At 30.4% G+C, this 21045-nt stretch overlaps 1 protein-coding gene across 1 annotated transcript in view; it reads right to left on the bottom strand.

Moving 5' to 3' along the window:
* Positions 1-8421, bottom strand: part of LOC113373958 — a 471407-nt gene extending 462986 nt beyond the window's left edge. Inside the window, exons 1-2 of the mRNA XM_026614222.1 lie at positions 6632-8421; positions 6203-6538 (exon numbers count right to left, since the gene is read on the bottom strand). Of these exons, the coding sequence (XP_026470007.1) occupies positions 6203-6538; positions 6632-8421 (2126 nt within the window). The remainder of the gene's footprint in view (positions 1-6202; positions 6539-6631) is intronic.
* Between the last annotated feature and the right edge of the window lie 12624 nt (positions 8422-21045).

The following is a 21045-nucleotide window of genomic DNA, read 5'->3' as shown; positions in this document are numbered from 1 at the left end:
GTTTCTTTATAATTTAGAAAAAAGTGTTAAATTTTCCGTCCACATTTAGGCTCATACTACCGAATCGATTTTAAAAAATCAAAAACTGTTTGAAAGATATTATTTGGGAATGATACTGATTAGTTTTAGCTGAAAATCTATCGAGCCGTTTTCTTGTGGAATTTTTTTTTTTTTGCGATATATATCATGGTCTTATAGAGCTTACTGAAATATTACAACCTTACGACAATTACGTTTAATTTTAAAAATTCATCAAAGTTTGAGAAAATGAGTAGTTTCATGACTTTTGTTAAAATTAAAATTAGACGATTTACTTGGTATTACGATGGAGTACTTGGTGTTACTGAACATACTGCCCCATTGAAGTCCTACGAAAACTGGTTCAATTATAAAAATTGTTGAATTTTGGAAATTTGCTTTTAGAAAATACTTCGAGTTATCGTGTTTGTTCATTTTCAATTATGTGGAATAAATCCACTCGGAATACTTATAATCACTCATAAATTATAAGACATAATTAATTTATTTTTTATTAATTAAGTCGATTATTTACACATATCGGTAAGTTCATGTAACTTGCCTCATGATAAAATACCAATACCAACTAATTTACTGTACGATGGACAGTAGTTTTTCTTTTTTTTACTGTAAGATTAAGAGGCAGACAGGTACACAGGTGGAGAGGTCGACAAGAATAGAGGCAAAAGGACGGGATGAATGTTAGAAGTAGGCAGGTAAATAATACATGAATTAAAACCATATTATTGAATAACCATTAATCACACACATGAAAATACATCATACAACTTGCCATGCAACTGAAATTTGAACTTTATTTATCTCACAAACAATTAATACTAAGTATGTTGAAGCAGCATAAATATGTTGCATTATTTGTTATTATTTAGCATAACTAATTATGTGTTGTTAATATTAAAAATTAATAGTAATTTTTAAAAACACCTATTAATCAACATTTTAAGTGAATAAAATAAAAAACTAAAGGAAATCAAAATAAAAGCCTTTTTTTAATCTATGTTCTCTATTCAAAGTTTTATTTCGATAGCTAAAATTTTCTATAAAATAGTTTCAAAATGTTTGAAAACTCTGATTTGAACTGATTATTCGCGGGTTCCGGATGGTTCAAACTTGAATTTGAATCGAGTTACCGAGGAATATGGGCGGCTGTTCAATGCCCGTGCATGCAAAATGCGAATAATGAATATGACTGACATTGATGGAAACAGCAATCGGGCAGAGAATGTTCATTCAGAAAATATTATTACATCATAAATTCACGCGATTAGGGTTATTAAGCTGCGGGAATTCGATATCTCAAACACAAAATGTAACCAAGTATGGTACTGGATAAATCACAGGAAAAAATCTGATTGTGAGGCTCAGCATTTAATTTTAATAAATAGGCTAAGTCGGGGCCCAAAGATCCAATTTTACTTAATTTTACTTGTGTAATCCAAATGAACTACATAACACGTATCAAATAACTATAAAACTATCTTCAGCACAATTTCAGTTATGTTTCTAAAATTTGTGATCGGTCCCTTTTTACCTCATAAGTGGGCAAAACATATTCTATGTCATATTTTAAATTTCAAAATAATTTTGAAATAGTACCTACATGACTGAAGGTCTAATTTTACTTAATTTTACTTGTTTAATCCAAATGAACTACATAACACATATCAAACAACTATAAAACTATCTTCAGCAAAATTTCAGTTATTTTTCTAAAATTTGTGATCGGTCCCTTTTTACCTCATAAGCGGCCAATGTCATGTTCTATGTCATATTTTTAATTTCAAAATAATTTTGAAATAGTAGCTACACGACTCAAGGTCCAATTTTACTTAATTTTACTTGTGTAATCCAAATGAACTATATAACACATATCAAACAACTATAAAATTATCTTCAGCAAAATTTCAGTTATTTTTCTAAAATTTGTGATCGGTCCCTTTTTACCTCATGAACGGGCCAAATATATTCTATGTCATATTTTTAATTTCAAAATAATTTTGAAATAGTAGCTACACGACTCAACTAAAGCAAAATATAAAATTCATGGGCACATATTTTACAAGGGTAACATTGTATATAATCTTGATCTGGTACTTTGTCAGAAATATTCATTAGCAGAATCGTAGTAATAATTGATTTAATTTATCACAAGATAAAATTGATTTTTAAAACTTAATTTTCCGTTTTATTTACTTATTGTTTGCTTCTTTGCCAGGGGAAAGGTTCAGTTGGTCTTTTTTACTCCACGAAAATAGAGATAATAAAAAAACGGTTGAATCTTACTTAAACATAACAATACACCTCATAAACTAAACAACAGTGCTCACAACCGAGAAAACTAACAGCAAAAGGATATATTTTTTTATAAATTTGCAAACATAAGGTTTATACCCCGGTAGCGACGTAATTTGATTTAAGGCGAAGGCTGGTTACTTATATGTTACCTTCTACTTTTTAATATAGTTGTTAAAAAAAAATTTGACTTAAATTGTTTTCGAAATATTGGTGGTGGGCTTTCTCAGTCTCGGACCTTTAAGCCCCGCTCTACGTTATATATTGATTTTAAAAAAAAAATCATAATTTTAAAAGTTTTCTAGAATATTAATAAACCCACTTTCTTTTTATAATATCTCAAAACATTATAAAAGATATGTAATAATAGAAAATATTTCAGAAAAGGACTTACATTTTCAATGATATACATTTAAGCGTATCTTAATATTTTTAGAAATATTATGAAAGAAGGCATTTTTTTGTAAAAATTCGGAAAAAAATTTCTACTCAAAACTGTGATTTTTTTTAAATATATAAAGCAGCCAAACTGTTAAAATATATAAAAGAAAACTACCTAAGCAAACCTTATATAAATAGCATAAACTTTAATTAAACAACAAAAATTATAATTTACCACAAAAATATTTCTTAATTTAGAAGAATATTTAAACTAAAAATAATATACCTAAAATTGTTTTGAGTAAAATTTAGAAAAAGGAGAAAATTTGAGTCGTTGCTGAAGATCTAATTTTGTCAGTTCTACGCATCCATAGTTTCAGCTTATAAAAAATTCAATAATGAAACGAATAAAAACAATAAATGGCATATTTGTCATTTTCAACTATTTATAATTTTGACATTAGTTGTCGATCGACACTAATAGCATAAGTATTGACACAAACTTCCATGTTGCTACAAAAGTTTTATTCGAATTTTCAAAGCAAAAATTTCAAACAGGAGCTACTAAGTTTTGCTAAATAAATTGGTTACAAATTGATGCCTAATGTCTTTATTAAAAAAAGCAACGCAGAAAAGAGTTTTCGTAATTGATTCTAACAGCAATTAAAGCAAATTAGCACCAAGTTAGATAAGGCATGCCATAATTTTATATACAAAAACAAAAAAGTGTACAAAAATATCGATATCAATTACAAAGTATTGAATTTCAAATGGATACACTTAATTATCAAACTAATATAACAGAAATTATTGACACAAGCGTTGTAAGCGCAACCATAAACTTAAACAAAACAGATACTTATGAAAATGCTATCCCAGCAATAGTATTAATAAATACTTCCATGTTGTATGACATACGTTTCTTTTAAAATTCAAATGCAAGCATGCAAACAAGAACCGATCAATTCTCCATGATTAATTAGTGTGCTTGTAATTGTTCACATATTGATGTCCGATAATTTTGTTTAAAAAAAACAGAACCAGTTTTTTTTAATACAGTCATCGGACAGCAATCTGTGACCAATTACAAGCAAACTAATTAATCATGCAGATGAGCGACTTTTTGACATGTCCTCTCGCAGTTTTGTTGATTTAAAGGTCGTTTGCATCCCCTGGCTCGCATAATTAGCGCGCGGATAATCGAGTCTATCGCACCCACGAGACCCGTTTTTGAGGAAAGACCTTGGAAACTTCTAAGCATTTGAATTATCTCAGTATCCAAAAACATGAGATGACTATTTTTTCTTTCATTTTTTCCATGATAGAACAGAATCAAGACATCAACGGAATCGTGCCGGTGAGTGTCGACCTGGGACGACGTTTAGCGCTTTCGCGCAGATTTTCATCATCACGCTCCGAGACAAGGTGACGTTGTTACATTAGCATGAACAGGCAAAGAGGAATTAGTTCCGACCAGAGTTAACATTGCGGAAAGTTTTGATAAAAAATGTTTCGTGATTTCCTTCCGGAAAACGCCTCTGGAAAGGATCAATTTGAGTTGTAAAAGTTTTGAGAATGCTTTGAGATATAAATTGTATTTATGGGAAATAATAAAATTATTTAAGCCCCCTAAAATTTAAAAATACCGTATCTATTATATATGGTAAATATATTTGTGAATTGTACAATACGCATTCTAATTATGTATTATTTCATAAATGTATTTATGAAACTTTGTTTTACTTGAAGAGCAAAACGCACGTTTGAACTTGAACAATATTTATTTATAGGCGGAGAGGCTATAGAAAATCTAGTTTAAACATTAAAATGTTATGATGTATTTGATTTAATATATTTTAAATCCACATTATCAATATTTACCATTGATATTGTTAAACCTTTTTTAACTTATAGAAATAGCACAAAAATAGAAAATAACATTTTAAATTCCCGAAAAAGAAGATTATGTTTTCATAAAAAAATCCGATACGCTAGTTTTATGTTTTCTCGACGTTTCGAGCCATTCTGAATCGAATGAGACCAAATTTGGAAAAAGTATGTGTGTGTGTGTATGTGAACATATTCTTTGCCGTAAATTAACGTTTTCTCGAAAACGGCTGGTACGATTTCAAAAATTTAAAAGCCATTCAATGATGCGGGGCAAAAAGTGCCAAAAACAATAATTCAGTTTTTGAGACTTTACATGATCCAAAAAGCATTTATTTGCATTGACTAAATGAAGAACTGACAAAATTTTTGATAAGCCAGGTCTAGCTGTTTCGGAGATCAAATAAAAAAGGTAAAAAACGCCATTTGGAGGTCAAAAATGATTACTAAACATGTACACATCAAATTATCAGATATTTTATAGAATGCAATTAATAAATGCAAACTTTGTTTATATTTCTATGTGTTTTGTAATAATTTTCACTTGTTAGACTGCGACGCGCTTAGTATTTTGTCTCTACATCATTAAAGCAGCGAGATTGCTTTGAAAACAAATTCAAAATTTTCAAAATATAAAAAACACTTAGACATTTTTCAAACATGTAATTTTTTTTTTAAAAAATTAAAATTTTCAAAAATGTAATTTTTTCAAAATTTTCAAAATATTTCAAAGCAATTTTAAATATTTTAAATTTTCGATACGGAAAGTTTCAGCAATTTGCATGGCACGATGCTTTACTAGTATCTAAAGCTACTATATGAAACTGCGTATACATTTATATTTGCAACTCAATTGCTTTATTTGTTTGAGGCCAAAAATTGTAAAAATATTTGCAAATACTTGATATTTGACGGAAAAAAGAATATGAATACACGTACTATATATTATGTAGTAAAATTATGCAGTTAACTGAGTTAATTAAATAATTTTAGAGGTTCAAAAAGCTATTCCAAAATTCAGATTTAACAATCAATCATGTCTTTAGATTAAACAATTAAAGTAAGTAATTATAGGCAGATTTAATGAAAAATAAAAAACTAAATTAAGAAGCAAGATCAATTGATCTTAAAGTATTAACTTTTATTTTCGTCTCATATCGTATTTTTTTTTTTTTTTTTTTTTTTTTTTTTTATTTATTTATAATTAGCAATCAGAATACAGATTCTATAAGCTAATGTGTGATGTATACACAAAATAAAAATTAAATAAATAATTAAAATAAACAAATAATAAAGATACAAAAATAAAAGTTATAAATGAATACAAAAATATAATTATAAGCAAATTAGGAAACAAGAAGTACATTAGGATTGCCTCCATTGAGTTAACCCTAAGTGAAGAGAGTCAGGCAGAGATTACATGGTCAGATCGGCAGGCCATTTTCTTTTCAGTCTTCGGTTTGTGTTTTCTTCCACAAGTGGCTTCAGTAATTTATTGCTATGTGTTGCGATTTTGTTAAGATGCGTGCAGATTTTATCCTTGGTGACGTCTTTAATATATGGTATTTTTAGGTCTTGATGAATAATATGATTACTTACGAACCATGGAGCGTCGACTAGAGTTCTGAGAATTTTATTTTGCATTCTCTGCATCTTGGCTATATGTGATTTGCTAGCGCATCCCCACAGCTCTATGCCGTAGGTCCACACCGGTTTCAGCACTGCATTGTAGATTAAGACTTTGTTATACAGTGAAAGTTTTGACTTTCTGCCTAAAAGCCAATTTAGCTGTTGCATTTTTAGTTTTAATTGTTGTATTTTATTGTTTATATGGAATTTCCAGGTGAGCTTGGAATCTAAGTGCAGGCCTAGGTACTTAATCACGTTGTTTTGGGGAATATCGTCACCGTCAAGCGTTACTCTTGGGCAGCTTTGTTTCCTGAGCGTGAATGTTATATGTTGTGATTTTGTTTGATTAATTTTTATTTTCCAGTTTTTGGACCAATCATTTATTTTATCAAGGTGATATTGCAGTTTAAAAGATGCATCGGTTGGATCTTGTGCAACTGCCAAAACAGCAATATCGTCCGCGAACGAGCAGCAGGTAGTGTTTCTCAATGTGGGGAAGTCATTGGTATAAATTAGGTAAAGGAATGGTCCCAAAACACTGCCCTGGGGAACTCCTGCTTTCATTACTTTTGGCCCAGCTAAAGTATCGCCAACCTTGACTTGAAATTTTCTCCGATTAAGGTAAGATTCAAAGAAAATCTTGTATGCTGGCAATAGATTTCCAATTTTGTATAGAAGGCCTTCATGCCAAACTTTATCAAAAGCTTGGCTTACGTCTAAGAAAGCAGCAGAACAGTATTTACTGCCTTCAAAAGCTTTATTAATGGTGTCTACTATTCGATGACACTGTTGCGTAGTTGTGTGTCCGCTGCGAAAGCCGAATTGGTGATCAGGAATTAGGTTAGTGGTCCTTGCGATGTTTGCTAGCAGGAGTCTTTCGAATATTTTAGATGTTATTGGAAGCAGACTTATTGGTCGATAAGAATTGACTTTGTTCGGATCTTTTCCTACCTTTGGGATCATTTTTACCGTAGAGGTTTTGAATAATGTCGGCCAGTAATTGAGCCTAAGAATTGCGTTAAAGATGTAGGTAAGTAAAATAAATCCTTCTCTGGGGAGTTCTTTAAGCATTATGCTTGAAATTGAATCTATACCCACAGCTTTTTTATTTTTAAGACGTTTAATTTCATTATAAACACTTTTCACGGTGAAGAATCTAGTTTTGTTAAGGTCTGAGGTAGTGTTTTCAGAATTAGGAATGTTAAAATTTGACTTGATATCATTAACCGAAAAGACAGATGATAGATAATTAGCAAACATGTTTGCTTTTTCAGAGTCACTTCTTGCCCAAGAGTCGGAGGCATTTAATCTTATTGGAGGGTGTTTAGTTGCAGGTCTTCTTCTATTAGATAGTGGCTTCCATAAGCTGTTATCAAATCTATTCAATCTAGAAACATAGTTAGTGAAGTTATTATTGTTCATTTCACTAATTTTAGTTCTCAATAAGTTATTCATTCTATTTAGTAGAGTCTTATCCTGTGGCGAGTGAGTGGTTTGCCATCTTTTCCTAATCCTACGTTTCTCAGCTATTAGTTTCCTAATCTCTAGCGTTATGTAGGGTCCTTTATTGGTGACGAAATTTTGCGGAGTACAATCTTTGACTGCATTCTTCAAAATTTGTTGAAAGTCGTTTAATGCGCCGTCTATATCGCTTGAGCATTTTAGAGGCATTTTTAAGTATATTTGGTCCTTAATAATATTCTTGTACAACACCCAGTCCGTTTTGTGATTATGAAGTTTGTAACTTGTTTGTGTTTGTTTTAAATTTGAACTCACAGATGCAATGACTGGAGAGTGGTCCGAGCTTAGATCGTAATTTGACTGAACTTCGATGCATTTATTATCAATGCCGCCCGAAATGAAAAAATCGAGTAAGTCAGGTATTCTCGCCGGATCACTAGGCCAATAGGAAGGAGTACCTGTGGATATTGTAACAAAGTTGTTATGTTGAGTTACAAAATTAAGTTCTTTTCCTTTTGGGTTAGAAATACGAGATCCCCAATTTGGGTGTTTACTATTATAGTCGCCTCCTGCTAAAAATTTGGGCCCCAAAGTATTAAAGAATTCTTGAAACTGCTCCCTTTTGATATTATGTCTTGGAGGACAATATACAGCGGAGATAGTCAACTCATATGGCAAAGTTTGAACTTTTACAGAAGTCGCTTGAATATAATCTCTGTTGAATTGGTCCATTTCATAATGCGGAATATTATTTTTAATAATAACGGCTGTGCCACCCTGTGGCTTTCCGTTTGGGTGCGGAGTGTGGTAAACGGTGTAAAAAGGAATAGTGAAATGGGAATATTTAGTAAAGTGCGTTTCACTAATTAATAAAATGTCTATTTTATTTATTGACAAAAATATAATTACTTCATTTTTGCGTGCGAGAAGCCCATTGGCGTTCCATATTGCTATTCTAAGAAATTTAGCCATTTTTAACTTCCCGAAGGAGAAGTTTATGTTTTCATCAAAAAACCCGATTCGCTAATTTTATGTTTTCTCGACGTTTCAAGCCATTCTGAATCGAATGAGACCAAATTTGGAAAAAGTATGTGTGTGTGTGTGTGTGTGTGTGTGTGTGTGTGTGTGTGTGTGTGTATGTGAACAGATTTTTTGCCGTAAATCGACGTTTTCTCGAAAACGGCTGGGTCGATTTCAAAAATTTAAAAGCCATTCGATGTATCTCGACGAGAACTATTGTTTGTCAGTTTTGTGCGACGATCAGCCAAGCCGTTTCTTCATAAATGGCAGAAAAGTGAAAAATTTTTCGTCTACGTTTTAGCCCGCAATTCTGAATCGATTTTGAAAATTCAAAAACCGTTCGAAAGATATTGGTTGGGAATCGTGCTGATTAGTTTTTGGTAGAGATCGGCCGAGCCGTTTTCTTGTAATAAAGTTTTTAAAAAAAAAAATTCGACGATTTTTATGATTATTTTTTTGACGATAGATACCATAGTCTTCTAGATCATACTAAAATATTACGGCCCTACGACAACTGGTTCAGCTTTAAAAATTCGTCAAAGTTTGCAAAAATCAGTATGGTCTTTTTGGCATTTGTCAAAATTAGACTTTTGATCGACGTTTTCTCAAAAACGCCTGAACCGATTTTAGAAATTTAAAAGCCATTTGATGTATTTCGTGGAGGACTATCGTTTGTCAGTTTTGTGCAACGATCTGCCAAGCCGTTTCTTTGTAATTTGAAAAAAACTTTACGTCCACATTTAAGCTCATCCTACCGAACGATTTTAAAAAATCAAAAACTGTTCGAAAAATATTAGTTGGGAATGATACTGATTAATTTTAGGTGAAAATCTACCGAGCCGTTTTCTTGTAATTAACTGTTGAAAAAAAGTGTTAAATTTTCGTCGACATTTAAGCTCATCCTGCCGAACCGATTTTAAAATATCAAAAACTGTTCGAAAGATATTAGTTAGGAATGGTACTGATTAATTTTAGGTGAAAATCTACCGAGCCGTTTTCTTGTAATTAACTGTTGAAAAAAAGTGTTAAATTTTCGTCGACATTTAAGCTCATCCTACCGAACCGATTTTAAAATATCAAAAACTGTTCGAAAGATATTAGTTGGGAATGATACTGATTAATTTTAGGTGAAAATCTACCGAGCCGTTTTCTTGTAATTAACTGTTGAAAAAAAGTGTTAAATTTTCGTCGACATTTAAGCTCATCCTACCGAACCGATTTTAAAATATCAAAAACTGTTCGAAAGATATTAGTTGGGAATGATACTGATTAATTTTAGGTGAAAATCTACCGAGCCGTTTTCTTGTAATTAACTGTTGAAAAAAAGTGTTAAATTTTCGTCGACATTTAAGCTCATCCTACCGAACCGATTTTAAAATATCAAAAACTGTTCGAAAGATATTAGTTGGGAATGGTACTGATTAATTTTAGGTGAAAATCTACCGAGCCGTTTTCTTGTAATTAACTGTTGAAAAAAAGTGTTAAATTTTCGTCGACATTTAAGCTCATCCTACCGAACCGATTTTAAAATATCAAAAACTGTTCGAAAGATATTAGTTGGGAATGGTACTGATTAATTTTAGGTGAAAATCTACCGAGCCGTTTTCTTGTAATTAACTGTTGAAAAAAAGTGTTAAATTTTCGTCGACATTTAAGCTCATCCTACCGAACCGATTTTAAAATATCAAAAACTGTTCGAAAGATATTAGTTGGGAATGGTACTGATTAATTTTAGATGAAAATCTACCGAGCCGTTTTCTTGTAATTAACTGTTGAAAAAAAAATTTAAGCCGATTTTCATGTAAATTTTTTTGGCGATATACATCATGGTCTTATAGAACTTACTGTAATATTACGGTCTAACGACAAGTAGTTTAATTTTAAAAATTCGTCAAAGTTTACTAAAATTATTATCGTTTTTTTTTAAAGTAGGATTAATGAAGTATATTATTTACACATTTTTTTTAATAAGTCGATTATTTACACATTTCGGGAAGTTCATGTAACTTGCCTCAAGGCTAAATACCAAACCAACTAGTTATTTAATTTTGTTATAAGTGTAGATAATATGTTCATCATCATATTATTTTGTTGCATCATTTGTTGAAACATGGATTTGAATTCCGATAAGAACTGCGATAATATCATATCTACCTGTTTTGTGTTCGAAGCCTCTTGTTGCTTTAGTACCTGTGAAAAACTAGCATGTTGTGCAAAAACCGGTTTGTTTGTTTTGATTGTGTCGGCGTAGCTTCGTTTTAAAGATACTCTTCTAGGGTCACTTACCGAACCAGGTAGCAACGTTTGATTATTGATATGGCCGGTTGGTGTAGTTTGATTGTTGTTGTTATTATTAACTGACGTCGATCCATATTTAAGTGAATACAATTCTAGATATCGTTTACAGCCTTTATATTTAGACGTGTGGCCTACAGTATTACACACGGCGCAAGTCGGAACCGTATCTTCATCTAGAGGACAATCTTTGAGTTCGTGATTCTCGGCGCAACGCGAACATGTGAACATCCGGTTGCAGTACAGCTTTGTATGATTCAATTGTTGGCAACGTCCACATTGGACGATGCGTTTACGGACATTTGGCGGTTCAATTTTAATTATGCTATTTTGGAATTTGTCCACTTTGTAAATGTCTTTGTTGTTAGGTGCTGGTTCAAAGTCTATGAAGAACATATTATGCGGCTGTTTTGTGTGTGGATTACGCAAATTCAAAACATTTCTTACCTTGTGACCGTATTCACTAAATACGGTTGTGATTTCTTCTGTTGTGGTTGCATGGTATAGGTATCGAACTACTACTCTAAATGCGCGATCTTCTTTTAATTGATATGTATGGTGTTCTACATTTGCATCTTTCAGTAATGTGACCATTTGTCGAAAAGTAGCAGAATCAGAGCAATGTATTTTTACAGTTTCGTCCGGCAGAATTTTTGTGTAAAATTTGTTTGAAGGAAAAGCTTCTTTGATTGCATTATTCATTAATTTGAAATTATTCACATTATGAACAAAAATGGGTGGGGGTCGAGTTGATAATGTTTGTGTTTTATCTTGATTTTGCTGATTTAACAACGGATTAAATCTGTTTTGAAGTTTTAAAACAGGTTGGTTTATTTCCTTAGTTTTACGTCTTTTAGTGTGTGATGGAGTTTGCCATGGAATTTGGTCCTGGTCTATTTCGTGATTGTTTTCTGTAGTTGTCATCGGAGTATTATTAATAGCGTTAGGAATGTTTTGTTGTAACGTTGATTGGTTTGGTTGATTGTGCGTGGGTTGATTGCTGGAAGTACTTGCCATGTTCACATTTTCTGGATCATATTCAGTATCATTTAATGTGCGATACGCTTCCGCAATAGGGATTGATAAATTTGTGTGTTCCCCATTAATGGGGAACATAATTTAATGAATTGTACTTATGTTAAAACTAGTTACACTTATTTTATTTCACTGTGCACTAAACTGTTCACAAATGTTATTTCACTTGAATAAATCCGAGACCAATTTATTGTTTACCAAGAGTTGTTATCGGTTCAACTGCTGAATCGAGAATGTGATCATATCGTAATAATGTGAAATGTTAAAGCTTATAATAACTTGTATGAGGAGTAATGATTTCTATTTGAAATCGGTTCATTCATATGGTTGAATATGTCCTAAAATGATAGGCCTCAAATAATTTAAAATTCAAGCGATCTGCATATAATAAATTACGACTATATTGAACAATTTAATAATATAAACTTAAATATAAATCATGAATTTTAATTTATTGAAGGCCTGTCATTTCAGGGCATATTCAACCATATCATGAATCGATTTCAAATAGAAATCATAACTCCTCATGCAATTCAAATATATACAATAAATATTTTAAATATTAATGTTATTATAACCTTTAACATTTTACATCATTACGATATAAGACCAAAATAAGTCGATTGTGATACAATACAAAAGTTCTCAAATATCTTACAACAATAATACAACGATTTATTATGATTCTTTTCATCGAATCATTTATTTTGATAAATCCGCTTACCGTAAAGAAACACAAATATTGTGATCCGTATTGAATTCCTCGTAATAATAATCAAGAATAGAATAATACAAAAAATCATTCATAAGCCCTTTATGATTTTTTGTGAAATACGGGATGGTGTGTAAATATTTCGTTGTTTTTATAAAATAAAAGCGTGGGTGGTGTGTTCTGAGTTCTGAGGCTGAGCTACGATTTAGCCCTCAGGCTGAGAAATAAAACGTCGTACTGTGTGTCGCGATTAGCTGTCAACTCTAAACATCAAAGGACGCCCTTTCCCTACAATATTTCTCTGCATTTCACATAATGAAAGAGCGGATATTTGTCCATAAAAATCCACGAAACATAATTTTCTACATTAGAAATTATTATATTAATATATTATTTTCAGATAAATTCAAATATGGTTGCAGTTATAGTTTTGTGCAGCGATCTGCCGAGCCATTTCTTTGTAATTTGGGAAAAAGTGTTAAACTTTTCGTCCTCATTTAAGCTCATACTACTGAATCAATTTTCAAAAATGAAAAACTGTTCGAAAGATATCATTTGGGAATGAACTAATTAGTTTTCTTGTAATTAACTGTTGAAAAAAAAATAAGCCGATTTTTATGGAACTTTTTTTTGGCGGTATATATCCTGGTCTTGTAGAACGTACTGAAATATTACGGCCTTACAAAAAGTAGTTTAATTTTAAAAATTCATTAAATTTTGGGAAAATATGAGGAGTTTTTTTTACGTTTGTTAAAATTAAAATTAGACGATCTACTTCGTATAACGATGGAGTGTTCGTTCGTTTTCAATTAAGTGTTATATGTAGTAACTAAATACTTTTGTTGCAAAAAATGCTTCTAAATTACTATTATTATTGTTATTTTTATTTTGTTTTCTTTTTTTATATGACTGTTATTCTTAAAATACTTAATAATTAGTTAACTAAAAGCTTATATTTTAAAAAACACTAAAAAATCTTGAAACAAAATGTTGTTTTTTTTCTAATTATTATTTTCATATGACTATTATTGTTGAAATACTTATTAATTAGTTAACTAAAAACTCATAATTTAAAAGCACTTAAAAATTGTGTAACAATTTTTTTTTTAAATATTATTTTTATATGACTGTTATTGTTAAAATACTTAATAATTAGTTAACCAAAAACTTATATTTTAAAAACACTTAAAAAATTGTGAAACAAAATATTTCCTTCATCAAAATAACTAAAAATTTGTAAAAGAAAAAAACTTATGTTGTGAAAATACTTAACAATAATAATAAAAATGATATTATTATTAATAATAATAATATTAATAGTAATAATAATAACAATAATATAAGACACTTAAATTTGTTAAAATATCATAAAATAACCTAAAATTTGTTAAATAAAATAATTATATCGTAAAAGTATTGTAAAGCTTATTAAAATATTTATTAAATTTTTGAAAGATACTTGCAACAAACAAACTAGTTATATTTAAAAATGATTAAAATTAACTAAATATAAATAAGTTTATAGTAAATAAATTAAATAATAAATAAATAAGTAATAAAATAGCTAATAATTAATTAAATTATATTAAACCTGTAAAATATTGACTTAAGCCTTATTATAATATTAATATACGGCTTGTAAAATAAATAAATAAATAAATAAATAATAAATCCACTCGGAATACTTTTTATCATTCATAATTTAATTTATTTTTATTGATTAAATCGATTATTTATTCATATCGGAAAGTTCATGTAACTTGCCTCAAGGCAAAATACCAATACCAACTAGTTTAATTTACTTTTCTCCCAGATATCTGACAAGACAAATTAACAAAACTATGGCTGATAAAAAGTAGCAGAACCGTACCCAATCTCTCCACAGGTGTGCATACATAATTAATGTGAGATAGAAACAATAACTGAATAGAAATAACCTAATAGAAGTGCACAATTCATTTAATATACAAATTCATATCGATATCGGCGCCCTGTCTAATATTCCTAATTCCATCATTCCCTTTTCTCGTCGCGGTGTGATAGGAGATGAATTCGTATCCGGTTCCGCGAGCGAACGCACCGCATCCGGGAACGAATCTCATCAATGAGAAATTGTATCGGAAAAGCTTAATCTTATACGAGACGTAAATTTTAAAAGGGCGCCATAAGCGAATGAAAAATGTATACACGCTTTATGTTTTCTATATCCGCACGGTAAATGGTTTTGATGTGATAATATTTAAGTAGCTCAGTCCATAATAAAAAAAATAATTGGAATTTTTGAGAAATTAATTTGATTCGAGATTTAATATAAAGTGCTAAGTACGAAACGCCAACAGAAGGTATGTTTTATCAATATATGTTACCAAGCTTCAATTATCAAGATAAAATGTCATAAATTGAATACTAACAGTGGCACATAATTATATAATTGTGTAAAAGTAATAATATAATACTGAATATTTTTTGCTGCTTAAATACTAATGATATCACTGACAAAATTTGTACTCTAAAGTGTTGTTATTTCAGGCTATGGAAAAACCAGATTAAATAAATGTGTTTCTTTCGTATATTTTTGGGTATGTATATTCCTGATTGCCGTCATTCACGGCCAAAGATTGTCGTAGTTAGAAATATGACCCCCTTACTATTCAATAAATTATACATTTGAGCTGTTCACACTTGAACACAATTTCATTGTTCTGTATCTTTGAAGTAATATTTTTATATTTTCTGAAAAAAAAGTATACCTAAAATGTCATAAAACTGCCTGTGAGACGAGAAAGTGACCGCTTCCTTCCCAAAGCATAACGACAAAAACAGTAAATGTCTGCACGAATTAACAGATTTAATACCAGTTTAGGGAAGTCGGATATCACAAATCCTGTGAAACAACTCCACTCGGATTCACTTCGAGGAAGGAGTTGTATCGAAGTGATAACTCCGGAGTGAGTTACCCATCTCTAATACATACACACACATCCATTTTTTCTGAGGTAAGCCAAAAATGTTAAATGTTTGCTACCAGGAGATAAACGGAAATGTATAAATATTCATGCCAAAAGTATTGAATATGCGTATTAGGTCTCTCCTTCGATAAATTCAGGTTGTTAGGTTATAATTTAACCCTTGTAGCTGTGGACTGTATGAAACACTGATTTGTTGATATAAAGTTCTTAATACACTAATGATTTGTCATTATAGCCATCCGATGTAAAAGCTCAATGCCATGAAGATTGCCGCATTTATGGTCAATATAATACAGATGTCTCTCTGTATTAAGTCTCTTCTTCGATTAACTCAGGTTGTTAGGTTATAATTTAACTCTTGTAGCTGTAGACTGTATTAAACACGTATTTTTATATAATTTATGCATTTGTTGCAAGTTCTTAATACACTAATGATTTGTCACTGACTTCTAATTGAAGAAGATATATTTATTGACTAATTATTACATATGTTGTCACGGAGACTTTTAGAAGTGAAAACCTGTGAAGACCTGTGTATGATAGCAGTTATCCGATGTAAAAGCTCAATGCCAGGAAGATTACCGCCTTCATGGCCAATATATTGAAATGAAAATCCACTCGTACAAGTTCTTTTTTAGTTGGTACTTCTTCTGGTTCTTAGCTCGTGTATTTAGCTTACAATAATTAAATATATTTTTTATGTGTAAGTTATTTAATTGTTTTTATGTATTATTATTAACTTCCCGTAGGGTAAGTTATTGTAATGGTCCGAAAATCGGAATTGAAAATTTTTACATTTCTCGACGTTTTGAAGGTTTTTGAACGTTTTGGCATACCTCAGAAAAAATGGATGTGTGTGTGTGTGTGTGTGTGTGTGTGTATGTATGTATGGATACAAATTTCCAGTCACGTTTTAGGGCGCACGGATCAACCGATTTGAATGGTTCAAAAAACATTCGATTTCTATTGATTGGGAAAAGAGCTGATTAGTTTTTGGCAAAGGCAGGTCCAGCCGTTTCGGAGATACGAAGCAAAGAGTGCAGAAAATAGAAATCGAATTTTTGAGCGAACGGAGTATCCGATTTGAATGATCTAAAAAGCATTCAATTAGTAATGATTGGGAGAAGTGTTTCTTAGTTTTTGGCAAAGGCAGGCCCAGCCATTTCGAAGATACGGAGCTAAATATGTAAAAAATGGCAGTTTTTGAGAGAACTAAGCGTCCGATTTAAATGATTCAAAGAACTTTCTGCTTGTCTTAACAAAATAATTGATTTTGAAAAAAAAATTTTGTCTCAATTTTTTTTTTTTTTTTTTTTTTTTTTTTTTTTTTTTTTTTTTAGTATTTTGTATATCGAAAATATTTCAGATTTTATTTTTAATTCTGACTATAGTTCTAATATACTTTAGAAATAACTTCAACTCTGCAATTCGGTTTATATAATTCTTATAAATATTACACAATGTTACAATATTTATAATAATCTATTTGAAAACATTCAGTATTCCTCGAACATTTCGTTACGGTGCGGGAAGTTCCAGCAATTTGCCTTAAGGCACGATGCCATAATTGCCTCAAGACAGAATTCCACTTACAGCTAGTTTTTAAATTGTATTCTACACTTTTTCTATAACCTCTATAAAAGTTTGCGTGGGGGTAAAATAAAAAGAACCAACTAACTTTTATCTTGACAAAGGTATAAACAACAAGAAATAGTAAATTAAAATAAGTTAAAAAAACAATTATACAGCCATCATCTTGATTTTTACGACGTCTGCTGATAAATTTTTATTTCTAAATACAAGATTAAGGTTATAAATATATATATATATATATATATATATATATATATATATATATAAATATTTGTAAACATGTTTTCATAAAATTTGTATTTCACATCGGTTAAATAATGTAGCTATTATTTCGTAAAATCTCTCTAAAATTAGATAAAGATGTTGGATCAGTTTATAAATAAGTATCGGTTCATAGGATAATTACTGAAGCCTGCCCAACCCTATTTTATATTTCTAAAAAAAAATACTGAATTAAGGTTGTTAGAGACAAGTCAAACCAATTTATAAAATGCAGAATCGATAAAAAAATGTAACATAATCTAAAAAATTTCTATAAATGTATTGATAATCAAATGATCCCAATTATAGGTGTTATAAATCCAGTAACTTTGAGCATTTAGCAACCTACAATATAAATAATATAATCAATTTATAATGAAATTGTTTCACAGAAAATATACAATAAGATTGAATGATTCTGTATATGGCGCAGATATTAATGAATAAGAAGAGTTGTTGAGTAAATATATAACTTTTTTAAAGAATATAAAGAAAACATACCAGAAAATGGTTTACTCTGCAAATTATTACCGCACATTATTTAATTAATTAACAAAACGAAATAAATGAATGGAAATCTGAAAAATGTAAGTTGATGTGATCGCTTGAATTTTAAAAATTATATAAAAAAATAATTAAACATATTGCAATACTAGACCAAATAGGATATTAAATAAAATAATCCCTTTCTATTATATATTTTTTAAAATATATTATGAAGAAAGTTTAAATGACGTTGAATTTTTCAAAAAATGCAAATTTGAGTTACTGTGACAAGAAAATGCTATTACGAGGGTTGCGTATGAAGCGTTTACGCAAATTTTATGATTTACGCAAAAGGATACGTAGGTACAAGAAAATCAATCTGGGACAGTTACAGTCTCATTCAAATGGAAATCGGGCCATTTCGTATAAAGGAAAACAGAAATAAAGTTTTCCCCGCATATCATTCATCATCCTGACCGAAAGAATGAGGATAAGACTGACAAGTTTTCTCATTAAAACGACAGCTATATTCAAATACCTTTGAGTGAGGTTGGAGAAATGTACCTGCTTCGTGAATTTCAGAGTTGATTTAATGGAAGATTCCTTAGTATCGAAGGTATTTGAATGGTCATATTTGCGTTTGTCGCATAGAATTCATTTCGATTTACAAATATTAAATATTAACAGGACATAATATTATTCATATTGTAGAAATATATATATATATATATATATATATATATATGTGTGTGTGTGTGTGTGTGTGTGTGTATACATTTAAATTTTGTGTAATCTGTTGTAAGAGCATCGATCTTGAAAGCACAGTGTCTCGAATTCAAATCTAACGCCGTGCACAAATCTAACGCCGATCTTTCAAATAAGTTTTTAAGCTTTTGAAATCGGTTCAGATGTTTTTGAAAAAACAGCCATACATACACACACACACTTTTTCTAAATTCGGTCTCCTAAGATTCAGTACGACCTATGAAGTTAAGAAAACATAAAATTGGCAAATCAGATTTTGTCGCAAAAAACATAACCTTTGGAAAGTTAATAATAGCTAAACTGTAGGAAATGCATTAAAACATCTCATAAAACACTGAAAATTGCTCTGTTTGCTTTCAAAAAATGATAAAACCAATTGTAAGTGATAATTTGCTTTCAGAAAAATAATATCAATTAATAAAATATCAGATTTAGAAACTTTTAAAATTGTGACGAAATAATTTTTCAGTTTTGGCGTAAGCCTCTACTATTGCAAAATTCAAGGAATTTTTATAATTAAACCGCTTCTCCTAGGCGCATAATTTTTGAGGATATTAATTAAAACCATAACTTCTATCATAATACAACCAATTGTTGAGGACTTTCGAATTTGTTGAATTTGTTGCACTTTGGCTTGTCAGAAGTTTACCATTAATCAATACCAATATTTAGTACTAACTAGTGGGGCGCATGGCATCGTGCCTTAAGGCAAATTGCTAGAACTTCCCGTACCAAAAAAAATATTTTTTTTAAGTTTAACATTTTTGAGAAAAATTTACTCTGAAAAAATTAGATTTATAAGAAACTATAAATTTTTGACAAAAATTTACTTTTTTTAAAAAAAAACATTTTGAAGAAAAATTTATTTTGAAATATTTTGGACATTCTGAACTTTTTTCAAAGCAATCTTACTGCTTTAACACTTTGGGGACGGCTGTCCACTAGAGTGGACAAACAAACTCAGTGAGGCTCAGGCTATTTTATAAACAATTACTCAGTTTGCATCGAAAAGTTGAATAAAATATATATAGCAGTGATAAACAGTGTTGTATTTAGGAAACAATTTTAAGTCATTTTAGTACTAGTTTTAGACCGAGCGCTTTTAAATATGGCAACCGACTATGGCAAAACTTTGTGGATTAAGCAATAGTGAAGATCAGTTTCAAATAGACATTCATAGTCCATACAGGCAAATTTTACGAAATTACTATTCGCACCGAACATAATGATGAATGTGATGATGATATTATCCAACCAACAAAAAGAAGAAGTTCGACAAATTAAATGAAGAGCGGAAAGACATTAGCGAATGTGCCGATTTTTCTTCAATAATCGAGTTTGACATACATCAACAAGCGCCCCGACTACAAATACCAAGCAATATAAGACATCCAATAGATTATTTTACTTTATATTTTACAAATGAATTATTAGACAATATAATAGAAAAAACAAACTATTATGGCAGCAAAAAAACGAACAAATATACTGACTAATCAATGGCATATTCTAAATGCGAAAGAAAAAAAAAGGGATTGTATTGTCTGTTCTGACGGGAAAGCACTAGGAGGAAGGCGGCGAAGCTATGCATTTTGGAAATTGTTTTGAACGTCACCATTCTTTATAAAATGATCAAAAATAAATTAATATTATAAATGTATGTCCTTCAATGACCACAACATTTTATCAAACAAATTGCGTAACACACACAATGAAATCAAGTTTACAGCCGGTACAGAAGATTGTTTTGAAACCGGTGCCGTCCCGTAAGTGTTAACTGCATAGAGACGAAATATAGAAGCGCGTAAGGGCCGCATCGCCGTGTAACGGATAAACATTGATACGGAACTCATAGCAATGTGAACAAAATTCATACTTTTTGTTAAAATATCTGATAATTTGATGTGCATATGTCTAATGATCTTTTTTGACCGCCAAATGGCATTTTTTTTACTTTTTTACTAGATCTTCAAAATCGCTAGACCTGCCTTCATGAAAATTCAATCAGTACTTCATCTTATTAAAACATATGTTTTTTGAATTATTCAAATCGGACACTCCGTTCTCTTAAAAACTGAGATACTGTTTTTGGCACTTTTTGCCGCATATCTTTGGAATGGCTAGACCTGCCTTTGCCAAAAACTAATCAGCACGTCTCCTCATCAACACGAATCGAATGTTTTTTTTTTGAATTAGTCAAATAGCTTGATCCGTTTTCCC

The sequence above is a fragment of the Ctenocephalides felis genome, unplaced genomic scaffold (assembly GCF_003426905.1).
Source record: "Ctenocephalides felis isolate EL2017-DRISC unplaced genomic scaffold, ASM342690v1 CF-g0.4_SCAFFOLD_01604, whole genome shotgun sequence".
In the NCBI taxonomy this organism is placed as follows: Eukaryota; Metazoa; Arthropoda; class Insecta; order Siphonaptera; family Pulicidae; genus Ctenocephalides; species Ctenocephalides felis.
The sequence above is the reverse complement of the archived record's forward strand: the minus strand, read 5'-3'. Positions and strand labels throughout refer to the sequence as shown.